The 13,445-nt window shown below is 62.8% G+C and overlaps 1 protein-coding gene across 1 annotated transcript; it reads left to right on the top strand.

Moving 5' to 3' along the window:
* The first annotated feature begins 6,915 nt into the window (after nucleotides 1-6,915).
* On the top strand, nucleotides 6,916-13,233 carry TCF15 (transcription factor 15). Its single transcript, XM_075900890.1, has 2 exons — nucleotides 6,916-7,668; nucleotides 12,242-13,233. The coding sequence occupies exons 1-2, from the start codon at nucleotides 7,192-7,194 to the stop codon at nucleotides 12,314-12,316; spliced, it is 552 nt and encodes a 183-aa protein (XP_075757005.1). The 5' UTR covers nucleotides 6,916-7,191; the 3' UTR covers nucleotides 12,317-13,233.
* The last annotated feature ends 212 nt before the right edge of the window (nucleotides 13,234-13,445 follow it).

The following is a 13,445-nucleotide window of genomic DNA, read 5'->3' as shown; positions in this document are numbered from 1 at the left end:
GCGCGGCACCCAAAGACAGACTGTAAGGCACCCGCTGGCTGGGTGCTCACCCCTCTCTCTGCAGCGAGGCTGTGGGGATCCCCCTGCGGCGGGAATGGCTACGGGCCGGCAGACGAATGGGCTAAGAAAACACCCCTGCCGCAGCGCCACGGCCGTGGGGCTCTGCAGGGCGGAGGGGGCAGGGCACAACAACCAGGCCAGGAGAGGGGACTGCCCCCAGCAGCAGCCGCACACGGCGGCTCCGCAAGCCCCTGCGGTTGGAACTAAAGATCATTGGGGCTGGTTAATGCAGAGCAATGCACATGCTGGCCCGCCCTTCGGGGGCGAAAGGTCAGCGCCTTCTGCCCACTGCGCCCCCAGAACCAGGCCCCTGGCACATCCTCGCCCACCGCTCGACTCCAGTGCTTTGCCCGGGCTGTCGCGGGCATCGTGAACGAGCCATTTTCCAGAGGATCATAGTCCTGCCAGGCTAGAAGGTATCTCGAGAGGCCGTCAAGTCCGGCCGGCTCTGGGGAGGCAGAACCAAGTCAGTCTAGACGATGGGTTCCCAAACTGGGCGGCGTCCCCACTGGGGGGGCGTGAAGAAATCCCAAAGGGGGGGGCGTAAGGCGACTCAGCCTCTCCCCCTTTAAGTCCCCACCGTAAGTTTTGCTGCTATTTTTGTTTTTCCGCTCCGGTCAGTTCCTTTTTTTTTGCTCAACAAGTTTTGCTGTGATTGGGGGGGGGGGGAGCGTGAGGGTTTTTCAAAAATCAAAAAGGGGGCGTGATGGTCTAGACCGTCCCGGAGAGGGGTTCATCCAGCCTGGGCTTAACAACCTTCAGTGATGGCTGGGATTTCACCGCTCGCCCTGGGAACGTGCCAGGGCTTAACCCCGCCGGCTGGAGCTTCCCTGATGTCTAACCTCCCCTCCCTGCTGTAGCTTAAGCAGATTACTGCTGGTCCAGCCTTCCATGGATAATTGATCCCCATCCTCTTCACACGGGCTCTTAACAGACGTGAAGACAGTCTAAGCGGTTTGTCTTTTCCCTTCTACAGGAAGTTTTTTTATCTCTTGGTCATTTTCGTTGCTCTCTCAACTCCAGTCCAGCCACGTCTTTCCCCACAGCCAACAGTGGGATGCTGTTGCAAAGAAAGCACAAACATGATTCTGGGAGGCATGAACAGGAGTGTTGTGAACAAGCCATGAAGGCTGTGTCTAGACTGGCCAGTTTTTCCGGAAAATCAGCCGCTTTTCTGGAAAAACTTGCCAGCTGTCTACACTGGCCACTTGAATTTCCGCAAAAGCACTGACTTCCTACTGTAAGAAATCAGTGCTTCTTGCGGGAATACTATGCTGCTCCCGTTTGGGCAAAAGTCTTTTTCTGAAAGACTTCTGCACAAAAGGGCCAGTGTAGACAGCTCAGATTTCTTTTCCGCAAAAAAGCCCCGATCACGAAAATGGCGATTGGGGCTTTTTTGTGGAAAACCACGTCTAGATTGGCCACGGACGCTTTTCCGTAAAAAGTGCTTTTGCGGAAAAGCATCCTGCCAATCTAGACTCTCTTTTCCGAAAATGCTTTTAACAGAAAACTTTTCCGTTAAAAGCATTTCCAGAAAATCATGCCAGTGTAGACGTAGCCGAAGACTCCTTCTTCCGCTCTACTCTGCGCTGATTAGGCCTCACTTGAAGTCCAGTTCTGGGCACCACATTTCAAGAACAAGGTGGAGAAATTGGAGAGGGTCCAGAGAAGAGCAACAAAAATGATGAAAGGTCTAGAGAACATGAGCGACGAGGGAAGGCTGAAAGAACTGGGCTTGTTTAGTTTGGAAAGGAGAAGACTGAGATGGGACATAAAAGCAGTTTTCAAGTATCTAAAAGGGTGTCACAAGGAGGAGGGAGAAAAATTGTTCTCCCTGGCCTCTGACAACAGGACAAGAAGCAATGGGCTTAAATTGCAGCAAGGGAGGGTTAGGTTGGACATTAGGAAAAACTTCCTACCTATCAGGGTGGTTAAACACTGGAGTAAGTTGCCTGGGGAGGTTGTGGAATCTCCATCCCTGGAGATATTGAAGAGCAGGTTGGACAGACACCTGTCAGGGATGATCTAGACAGTACTTGGTCCTGCCGGGAGGGCACATGACTGGTCTCGATGGCTTCTCAAGGGCCCTTCCAGTTCTAGTGTCTGTGATTCTATGATAAAACGCGGCACCCAGCACTGGACACAGCTCTCCACCGGAGGTCTTGGCAATGCTGAATATAGCAGGACAATTACCTCTGGGTCTGACATACGACCCTCCTCCTAATACACCTCTGAATGATATTCGCCTTTCCATCCCCCCACCCCATCAGAGCGCTGACCCACATGCCATTCGTGATCGGCTGTAACCCCCAGATTTTTTCCACTGTGTTACCGTCTCCCTAATTACTCCCCATTTGCTAGCTGGGCATTTGATTTTTCCGTGCCAAGTGCGCTCCTTTCCGCTTGTCTTCATTGATTCCCCCACCCCTTGTGATTTCAGATCAATTCTCCAATGTGTCAAGGTCCCTTTGAATTCAAATCCTGCCCTCCCAAGCCCTAGCCACCCCTTCCCAGTTGGTGGCATTTGCAGATGTTAATAGCATACCTGCCACTGCAAGGGCCAAGTCATTCATGAAAATACTGACGAGTCCCAGGCCCGGGACTGACCTTGTGGACGCCTCTCAGTTCCCCCTCCCAGCTGGCCACTGAACCATTGAGAACTGCTCTTTCAGGACGATCTTTCACCCACTTTACAATCATGTAACCCAGGCCACCTTGGGTGGGTTTGTTTGTGAGAATGGCATGTGGGACTGGATGAAAAGCCTTATAAAAATCAACACATCTGCCACTTCCCCATAGCCACCAGGCACCCGATCAAAGACGGAAATTAGGTTGGTTTCTCATGGTTTGGTCTTGGCCCCCTTCCCCCTCCTGGATATTAACGCACCCTCTGAAACTTACAACGTGATTGTCTCATAATTTGGTCCATAATTTTGTCTCTTTCCCACTACCGAAGCCAGGCTAAATGGTCTCTAATGCCCCAGGTTCTCATAGACTCATAGACTCTAAGGTCAGAAGGGACCATTATGATCATCTAGTCTGACCCCCTGCACAGTGCAGGCCACAGAATCTCACCCACCCCTCCGAGAATAATCCTCTCACCTATAGCTCAGATATTGAAGCCTTCAAATAGTTTGAAGACCCCAAGATGCAGAGAATCCTCCAGCTGTGATCTGTACCCCATGCTACAGAGGAAGGCGAAAAACCTCCAGGGCCTCTGCCAATCTACCCTGGAGGAAAATTCCTTCCCGACCCCAAATATGGCGATTGGCTAAACCCTGAGCATGTGGGCAAGACTCACCAGCCAGACACCCAGAAAGTTCCTCTTTTTAAAGACAGGAATGATGTTTGCCCTTCTCCAGGCCCATGGGACCTCACACGAGTCCCTGAAGATAATTGTCCCTGACAGTTCCAAGATTGCTTCAGCTACTTCCTTAAGCACCCTCGGGTGCATCTCTTGGGGGTCTGCCAGCATGAAAATGTCCAGCTTATCTAACCTTTCCGTAGCCTCTTCTTTCCCTGATCTGGCCGGTTTTCCTTTCCCCTTGTTAACACTAACTGTGATGAGAAGCTGGTCACATTCACATGTATCGATTAGTAGCTCTCTTGCCCCACAAAATAGACAACCTACAGTTTCCTTTGTCTTTCGGTAGCTCCTCGTGTATTTAAAGAATCGCTTCTGATTTCCTTGTATGTCCCTTGTTTGCTGTAAATCCCTTTGGACCTTTCTAATTTTATCCCTCAGTGCCCCTCCTTAGCAATGTGTCACCGGTTTCCCGGTTATTAAAGGGCTCTGGTTGGAGCCATATGGGTCTCCCTCAGAGCCGCCCTGTCCATAGGACAGTTCGGGGCAATCGCCCCAGGCCCCGTGTTTTGGGGGCCTTGCAGGGCTCTGGGTGGCCCAGGGGACTTGGCGCTGGAGCTGGGGTCAGGCTCCCCAGCACTCTCACCAGCAGCCACTGGAAGAGGGGTGATCCGGCCCAGTCCACTCCACTCCCGCGGCTCCCAGCTGTGTTGCTGGGGGGGGGGAATCCCCCCCACGCTCACTGGTGGCAGGAAGTGGAGTGACACGGCTGGGAGATGGAGGAGCCGAGTGGGCTGGGGCCGGGTAACTCCACTTCCCATGGCTGCGAGTGAGTGGGGAGGGGCTGACCCCTGTTGCTGGTGTCCCACCCCCCTTCCCAGCTAGTCCAACAGCCCATGTCGCTTGGGGAGGAGGCTGGGGGCAGGGCGGAGCAGGCTGGGAAGCGGCTGGGTGGGAAGGGGACCTGGCGGACAGGGGTCCCTTAGGGATGGCCTTGGCTTCACTGTTCCTCTCTTCCCTTCCCACTGGGACCTTTGGCAGTTGGGCCTTTAAAAGCGTCAGTCCTGGGAAACGCCCCTCTCTCCTGAGCCCCCTTCTCCCTGCGGATCTCCCCCTTCCAGCTCCTTGCTAATGCCTGCTGCTTTGAATCCCCCGTCCTTATTCGGCGCCCTCCCCCGCCCCCGAAACTCTCCCAGGCCGTGGTGAGGTGCACCCAAGCGGCCTGCCTTCTGGTTCTCCACCAGCTCCTCCCCTGGGTGCATCCAGCTGACTGCCCTCCCCCTTGACCCGGGCACTGGTGCTGGTCTGCCGGGGCTGAGCCCTGCCGGGATCTGAAGAGCCCGGGGGGATGGGCAGCACGGGGAGTGCTCGGAGGGACACTCTCTGGGATGTCGCCCAGGCTCCAGACGGCCAAGCCCTGGCTGGCAGCGGGGCACCTCCGCTAGGCCCTGGCACCGCGTGGCAGTTCCAGCAGAGAAACCCCCGGCCAAAACACAGAGCCTGACGCAGCTTCTGCCTCACCGGGTCACTTGTGCCCCTGGCCGGCTCTCGCCCTATTGCCCCCCTGGCTAGGGGGCAGGCCGACAACCCCACGGCCACCCCAGGGGGCACTTGGCTGACTTCCCCCCTGCCTGGGCGCTCTGGGGCGCGCCCTGCTTGTGGGCGGAGGGCGAGAGGAGGGGGGCGGCGGGGAAGGCGAGGGGAGGGGAGACCGGAGAGGCTAGCTCCGCCGAAGAGGGGAGGCAGGAAAGGAAAGCTGCCAGCAATAACTCCTTGGCTCCGGAAGCCAGCGAAGATCAAACTCTCCTTGCGCGAAGGGCTGTCCCGCCCTCTCCGCGCCCCGGCGGGCTTTGGCTAACCCCGGCCGGAGGATGCCTTCTCGGGGGGAGGGGGGGCTGGTCTGCAGCGGGCCCGGGAGGGGGAGCAGCGGAACCCCCACGTGAGTTCCGAAGCTTTCGCCGCTCAGCTCTCGCTCCGCGCCAGGAAGAAGACTTGGCTTTTCCGCTGCCGGCCGGCGCGCACCTTCCTCCGGGGCGGGAGGAAACGCTGGGACCCCGCCGGGCTCCAGCCTGGCCGTCGGGGCTGCGTCTTGGCGCACTCGGCGGCTGCTGCGGTTAATGGAACCCCAGAGCGAGGGGAACGACGCCCCGCGCCCGGCCTCGGCCTGCGGGGCTGGTGCAGGAGCACTGGGGGGGGGGGGGGCAGCTCCCGGCTACTTCACGCTCAAGCCTTTACCAGCAGGACGCACTGCCGGGGGGGGGGGCTCCAGTGGCAGCGGCTGGCCCCATGGGCTGGGAGACGCGCAATGCGCACGGGGATCTTCTGCGCGGTTTCCCCAGGCTCCCCCACAGCGGCCGGCGAGCCCAGCTGGGCCCCCCTGCAGCTCGGGCCCAGCGGAGCAGCGTGAGGGTCTTGCCGGGGTGTGTTTGAGCAGGTGGCGCCGGCAGGGGCTGCGCTCCCGGTTAGGGAGCTGGGGCCCTGGGCACCTCCGCACCTGCGGCTGGGAACCACTGGACGTCAGGCCCGCCCCGGCAACGCCCCGCGCCTGGGAATCGGAAAGCAACCAAATGGGGGGGGGGGGGGGAGAGAGAACACTATACACATGGGCGCACTATACACATGGGGGTTGCACTATACACACGGGTGCACTATACACATGGGCGCACTATACACACGGGTGCACTATACACATGGGGGTTGCACTATACACACGGGTGCACTATACACATGGGGGTTGCACTATACACACGGGTGCACTATACACATGGGTGCACTATACACACGGGTGCACTATACACATGGGTGCACTATACACATGGGGGTTGCACTATACACACGGGTGCACTATACACATGGGTGCACTATACACATGGGGGTTGCACTATACACATGGGGGTTGCACTGTACACATGGGCGCACTATACACATGGGTGCTATCGGTCGAAATTGTCACATCATAGAAGCCGACCGCCACCCCGCCCAACAGGCCGCAATCCAGGGCTGCCGGCCGGCCCAGCCTCGCCAGGAGGGGACGGGATGGGGGAGCGTTTGAAAGCTCTGCCCCCCTTCCGGAACATGCCTGCCCCAATGCCTCCATCTTCCGACCCGTCCCCCCAAGCTCGCCCTTCTGCCCGCATGCCCCTCGCTCGGGGAACGATGAATAGCTCCTGGCTCTGGGGTGGCTTGGGGGGGGGGGACAGGTGCTGGCGGGGAGAGCTCACAGGGGCAGGGCGAGCTGTGAAAACCAGCTGGGCTCCCTGCGCCGGGAGTCAGTGCGGAAGCGGCGCCCCCGCTCCGGAGAGCAGCTCTGGGGGGCGGGGGCGCGCGTCCCACCGCAGCCGGGTTAGGGCAGGGCTGCGTCTGCGGGCCACCAGCGGCCCCGATCCTGATCCTCGTCGCGGGTAGGCACGCAGCCTCCTGCGGGCTTTAAATTCCGGGGGCTGGCTCAGCCCCGCACTCCCGTTGGCCGGCTGGGAAAGTCCCAGGCAGCCCCATTGGCCGAGCTGCTGCGGCCTCGCCCCTCCCAGGACTTATATAGAGAGATTCCTGGGCATCCCACTCGCGCAGACCGTCCCACCCTCTCCCGCGCGGAAGGGGGGAAGCCGGAGCCCCAGCTGGGAAGACGTCAGGCCCCGCCGGGGGTGGGGAGGGCTTCCTGCTTGGGTCTGGGTCTCCAGCGCCGCCGGGCTGAGCCTCGGGAGGGAGCCGCGGGCGCTCCAGCGAGGAGCCAGGCGCGGGGCCCGGGGCTCTCCCAGCCTGGAGCGCCCCGAGGTGCCTGGCGGCTGAAGGCTCCCCGCGCGCAGCCGGGCCCGGGCGCAGAGCGCGCCATGGCCTTCGCCATGCTGCGCCCCGTGGCCGCCCACGTGCTGTACCCGGACCTCAGCCTGCTCTCGGAGGACGAGGAGAACCGCAGCGAGAGCGACGCCTCGGACCAGTCCTACGGCTGCTGCGAGGGCCTGGACAGCAGGCGGAAGGCGGCCAGGAAGCCGGGCCAGGTGGTGATGGTGAAGCAGCGGCAGGCGGCGAACGCCCGGGAGAGGGACCGGACGCAGAGCGTCAACACCGCCTTCACCGCCCTGCGGACCCTCATCCCCACCGAGCCCATGGACCGGAAGCTGTCCAAGATCGAGACCCTGCGCCTGGCCTCCAGCTACATCTCCCACCTGGCCAACGTGCTGCTGCTGGGCGAAGGCTGCCAGGACGGGCAGCCCTGCCTCCGCACCCTCTACGGCTCCCAGGGGGAGCTGGGCACCGCGCAGCCCCGCAGCATCTGCACCTTCTGCCTCAGCAACCAGCGCAAAGGGGTAAGGCCCGGCCCGGCCGCAGGACCCCTGGGTGAAGGCAGGCGGGGGAGGGCTGGCAAAGGGGGGGTGCTGGGGTTCGGGGGAGGGGCTGAACGCGCGCAGGGGGGTCCCTGGGACGCTGCCGGGAGGATGCAAAGGGGAAGCGGAGGCAGCTGGCGTGGGCGCGCTGGAGCCGGGGCAGGTTGAGCAGGATGTGTGTGTGGGGACCGACTGCCGCCGCTGGCAGGGCCTTGGGGAAGGGGGGGCGCTGCCGTCAGGGCACACGTGCGAGCTCCGGTGCACTGGCCTGAGCCAGGCTCCGCTGCGTCCCGGGTCCGTGCCAGCCAAGCCCGGCCCAGTGCGTCACGCCCTGGGCGCCGGGGCTTGTGCCTGAAGGTGTCGACCGTGCCCGGGGGAAACCAAGGCACGGAGGGGGGCAGGGACTCCCGCTCGCACAGTGAGTCATTGGCACCAAGCCCGGAGCCCTGGGGCTGCAGGGCCAGGCGGCAGATCAGCTGGGCGAAGCGCGCGTCTCCTTGGCCAAGCCACCGCGGTGCCGCTAAAGCCAGTGTCGGCGCACGGACTGCGGGGCTCTGAAGTGGCGTTGCCCTCCCCCAGCCTGGCCCGCGCCCCTGCTCTGGTGGCTGTGTCGGGGGTCGGGACCCCCCCGGGCTTCCTGTCTGTCTCACCCGGGCGGGAAGGCTGATCTCCCGGCCCGGGGCAGGGCGCGCAGGAGCGCTAGCCCCTTCTGGGAGAGGCCTCTGCAGGCGGCCTTGATTTCCATGCGCTTGGCTGAGATGGAAGGTCGAGCCAGGCCAGGGGGCGGTACATTGAACTTCAGAGCGGGGGGGGGGGGGGGGGGGGGGGGTTAGGCCCTGGACTCGGATCAGCCCTTGGCAGGGGTGAGACTGAGATGCCAATACCGATGTGGCTCCGGCTCTGTGCCCAGCTGCCCCCCAACCAGGCTGTGGGGGATTGCCGGCAGGGTTTATTTGCCCCGCATCCCTCCGGCTATGCACTTACTGGAGGGGCTTCCTGGCCAGTTAGCCGGGGGGAGGTAAGGCCCGCAAGAAGGCGGATCCGGCTACTTCCCAAACATTTGCTCCCCACCACGTACAGTCCGGGTTTCCACTCGGGCCCAGGCTTCCCCCACTGAAATCCTGCTCTCATGCCTGGGACATCATAACCATCGCCCCCGCAGCCAGCCATGAGGTCACAAGCAGGAGGCTGGCATGAGTGGGGGAGACAAACTGAAAGAAACAAATCTCGGGCCTCAGACCCAGGAATCAGGGAGGATCTTGAGGGCTGTTGTACGAATGGGGAAACTGAGGCACAGCAGTTGCAGGGACTCACCTACCTCATCGCAGTGAATCTGAGGAAGGAGACCCCCTCCTGTGCCCCCTCTCTGGCCTAAAGCCCGGGCCCTGGCCCCCACTGCAGGCCTGCCTTGACTGGTACAGGGTGAGAGGCGAGAAACACGGAGCCATCCGCTGCTGTATCCGGTCCAGAGTCCCTGCCTGCAAAAGTCATCTGGGCGAGTCCTCAGGATGCGTTGGATTTCCCCATCCTCCCCCCCCCCCCCCCCACGCCACCCCTGGGGCTCATGCCCTGCCCTGCCCAGGTCAGCCAGGCCTTGGCACATCATGCCGCTTGGCAGGCCAGGAGCAGGGGTACATGGACCCTCCTCCTTAGCCCAGCTTCACCCCACTGCATGGGCTCCTCCCCAGTCCTCCCTGAGACTCTTCCCCAGTTCCCCTTTTACCCCCCCCGTCCTCCCCCCTTGTCCATCTCACCTCCCTCTGGCTATTGGTGTCTTTGGGCTGATGGGTGACCCAGGTGCTCAGGAAAGGCCACGTCCCACATGCCACTGCAGCGCCCCCCCACCCACCCCCACACACACACGTGGGTCTGGAACTGAATGGTGGAGCCAGGCCCCAACCCATGCTCTGCAGCTGTGCCCGGTGGCCCAGGGCCTCAGGCAGGGGGAAGAGGGAGACCAGGCCTTACCCCCTGTGGAAACCTGCCCTTAACCTCTCAGGCCTGAGCCGCTAAGCGAAAGGCCCCTGGGGGCGGCTGGCAGGGCTGGGTTGCAGGGAGATCGGTGCTCAGCCCGCGAGGGGAGCCACTTCTGGGACCCTCTCCCCCTCCAGAGGCAGGTTTGTTCCCCATAGAACGTGTCCGGATGCTGGGGCAAGCCCAGCTTCAACCACCGGGAAATCGGAGCTCTCCCCCTCCCACGCCCGCCAGGAGCCTTCCTCCCGCTGCTCGGAGCCCTAGGGGAGGGGACGCAGGGCGCCGGGAGCTGATCTTCCAGCTGTGCCCCGGACAGTAGCAGCAGGCCGGCTTCCCCGCCTGTGGGAACATGAGCCTGTGTCTAACGGGAAACCAGCATCCGCAGCCGTGGGGGGGAAGGGGCCTTTCCCGCAGCAAGGAGCCGAGAGAGGGAAGGACTCGTTCAGCAGGATTCCCATGTGCCCCGGCCAAGGCACTTTGCTGCCACTTGGCCGGTCCTCAGCCGTGTTTGTCAGTGTCAGGTCTTTGCTGGGGGCCCATCCGCAGGCTCTGGAATTTGGGCTCAAATCCTGGCTCAGGTAACAGGTGTCAGCGACTCGTCCGGCCCCCGAGTCCGCTCTGGACATTGCAGAATCCCCCCGCCCCGCTGCCCGAGGGTGGCCGAGAGGCTGTGGGAGCACAGGGAGGCTGCGTCGGCAGAGCTTTGAGGGGGGCCCTGAGCAGTGTTCCCCAGAAACTGAGTGCTTGGGCAGCCACCCAGGAGAAATTCAGGTGGTGCCCCACTGATTAACAGAGTACCCACAGCTGGCAGCCTGTGTTTCTACTGGTGGTGCACATGCCTCGGTGCATGGAGCAAAATTTATTCCACACATGGATGGGGAAAAAAGAGGGAACAGCAGCTCTGGCCCAAAGGAGGGAGAGCTGCAGGGCTTGGCTGAGGTGCACAAGTGGGGGCAGAGGCTGCGGAGCACTTGGGGCAGGAGGAGCTGGTACAACACTGCCAGTGTTGGCTGGAGCCTGGCAGAGGGAGCAGCTGCCCCATGATGGGTGCCAAATGGCGCCGCATCTCCTGGCTGATTCCTATGGCAGAGGGTCCCTCGGGTAGGTCCAGTGCTACCGTCGCAACCAGGGCTCCCTCGTGGGCAAGGCCCCTGCCTAGAGCCAAGCCAGCTGGCATGGCCTGGTGGGTGGCAGCAGGGCAAGTTTCCTGGCCGTTGCCAGTACCAGCTGGCACCTCTGCCTGGCACAGACCCTGCCCCATATCCTCGCTCTCCTGAGACAGGCTGAGGAACCCAAAGCCCCAGCAGGCCTCAGGCAGTGGGCAGGACAGGGGGGCAATGACCCCCCCCCCGGGGGCCAGGGCACAGCCAGATGGGACGATCCCGTGGTACTCTGCAGCAGACCAGAAGTTTGTTCCTTAGCCAAAATGTCTCCTCCTGCCACCCCCGGTGTGGGACGTGCTCGGGGGTCCCAGGCGGGGGGGGGGGGGGACTCTTAACCGGTGGTTTTCCTGGCCGGTGGCTTGTCTCCTGACACCCGTGAGGCGCTCTGATGCTCACCCTCCCCGATCCCAGTCCATGGGGGCCAGCCCCAGGCTGCTTCCCTCCTCCTCCCCGGGGCTTCACTTCAGGAGACAAGGGAGTAAACGTAGCTCCCGAAGGCGTAAAGAGCTAACTGCCCAGCCAGTGGGGGCCCCAGGGAGGCAGCCAGGAGCTTCACCGTGCTGAACGTGGGGCTGCGCCAGGGGACGTCTGTGGGGCAGCTGGGGGGGGGAGGACAGAAGGGGGCTTTGCAAGGTTCTCCACTGTCCCCTTGACCGTGAGAGCTGGGCACGTGCTGTGCAGCATGCGGGCGAGGGGTCGGCCTGCCAGCTGCAGCCCAGCTCGGCCTCAGGGCCTTGCCCCGTCTCTCACGCCCACCCCTTCCTCTGCCCTGCAGGCCTTCGCCTGGCTCCCTGGGGTTCTAACCTGGCAGGTGGCCCTTCCGCTCCCCGTCTGTCCAGTGTCCAAGCCCGAGACAGACTATGGTAGCGCCCTCTGGCAGCCAGCCCTCCGTCCTTAGCTGGGAGAGGGGATGAGGGGACAGAGCCAGAGCCATGGAGCCAGACGGCCCCTCCCTGGGCGGGCCAGGCTCGCAGGGCTCCTGTGGGACAGACGCACACCATAGGTGGAGTGTGGTGGCTCTCCCCCCCCCCCCCCCCCCCCCCCATCCAAACCACTCTGCCCCTTGGCCATGGCTGCCTGGCTCTGTCTGTCGCCAGGGTCCAAACAGGGAGGAGCTCGGAGGAAGGGGCAGATCCCGCCACGCCGGTGCAAAAGGGGCTCAGTCAGACACAGGCCCCCCCAAAGCCATGCAGCTCTCTGCCGGAGGGAGGGCTTCCTGCTCCGGCCTGGCGTGCTCCTCCCCAGAGCGAGCTACCCCAGCCCACCGCAATCTCTGTTCCCCGAGTGTCTCTACCTCCCCCCTCCGATGCCATCGTACCTGGGCTTGTCTGTCTCCTGCTAGGCCAGTGGCGCGGGGCACCGTCCCGTGGACACGGCCTGGGCATCGTGTCTCCAGCTGTCCCCTTCCTTTCTTGCAGGGCAGCCGGCGGGAACTTGGGGGCAACTGCCTGAAGGCGCGAGGGGGGAACCCGCTGCGGGGGCCACGGAGATGAGCCAGAGCTGCAAGAGCATCTGCCTGAGAAGCCAGGCCAAGTGGCCAACCCCCCAACACAGGAGCTGGATGGTCCCAAGCGGGGTGGGGGAAGGGAGCTCCAGAGAAGGAAAGGCCCTGTGAGACCAGCCCCCTGCACCAAGGGCGGCAGAGACCCTGGGCCTGGAAGTCAGGACGATGCTCTCGAAAGAGGAAAAAACTCCTCTGCCCTCCCCTGGACCTGTCCCTCGCGGCCAGCTGGGGCCCGCAGGGCTCACTGGCCCCGGGCAGGGGACGTTGGCCCAGCGGCTGCAGGACAGAGGAGCGGGCAAGGACGAGAGTGTAAAATAGCGTTCCATGGGCAGTGTCCATGCAGAGCTTTAGGAGAGTGACGAGTGCCGGTCTCCACGGCCCCTGCTCGCTTCATATTCAGCAGGGTGGAAAATAAAGTTATTTTTGGATCATGTGCGGGCTCGTTTGGGTCCCGGGTTCCCCTCGTTTGCTCTCGCCCCCCGCAGCTGCAGTCGGGGGCGGGGAGCCAGGAGCCGAGCTCTTTGGGCGCGGGCCGGGCGAGTCCGCTCGCGTCGGGCCTGCTGGGGGGGGCACCCGGGCTCTGCCGCCACCCCCCCCACTCAGCACTGCCAGCCTGCAGGAGGGGATCATGGGAAAGGTGTGACACGTGGGGGCGGGGCCACGGGCGTGTGACTCAGTGCCTGTCCCATACAGCTGTGGGACCGGGCAGCTGGGAGTCGCTTCCCAAGCACGCTGCATTCCCTTTTATGGACCAGACCTTCCAAGGTTCCCTGGCCAGGGCCAGCTCCGTGCTCTGGGACCCTCCCGCCCGGCTCAGTCCCCAGCCGCCGAGAGGCGAGGTCTCTCCCTGCGGACGCGGGCTTAGAGTCACTGGGGAGGATCGAGGAGAGCTGGCTCTAAGGCGGGGTGGGGAACCTACGGCCTGGATCAGTCCCCGAGGCTCAGGGCTTCCTCCAACATTGGGGACGCGGTGCGGCTGCTCCTGCCACTCCCCTGCCAGGCTGGAGCCCACAAGATCTAGGCGAGGGGGTGACAGGCCGCGTCAGGCGTCCCCCCAGTCCTGCACCCCGTCTGCAGCAAGAACAGTCTCCGCCAGCCAGAGACTAGAGAGGGGTGTA

Source organism: Pelodiscus sinensis, chromosome 18 (assembly GCF_049634645.1).
Source record: "Pelodiscus sinensis isolate JC-2024 chromosome 18, ASM4963464v1, whole genome shotgun sequence".
Taxonomy (NCBI): domain Eukaryota; kingdom Metazoa; phylum Chordata; order Testudines; family Trionychidae; genus Pelodiscus; species Pelodiscus sinensis.
Note: the sequence above shows the minus strand (reverse complement) of the source record. Positions and strands in the feature narration are given on the sequence as shown.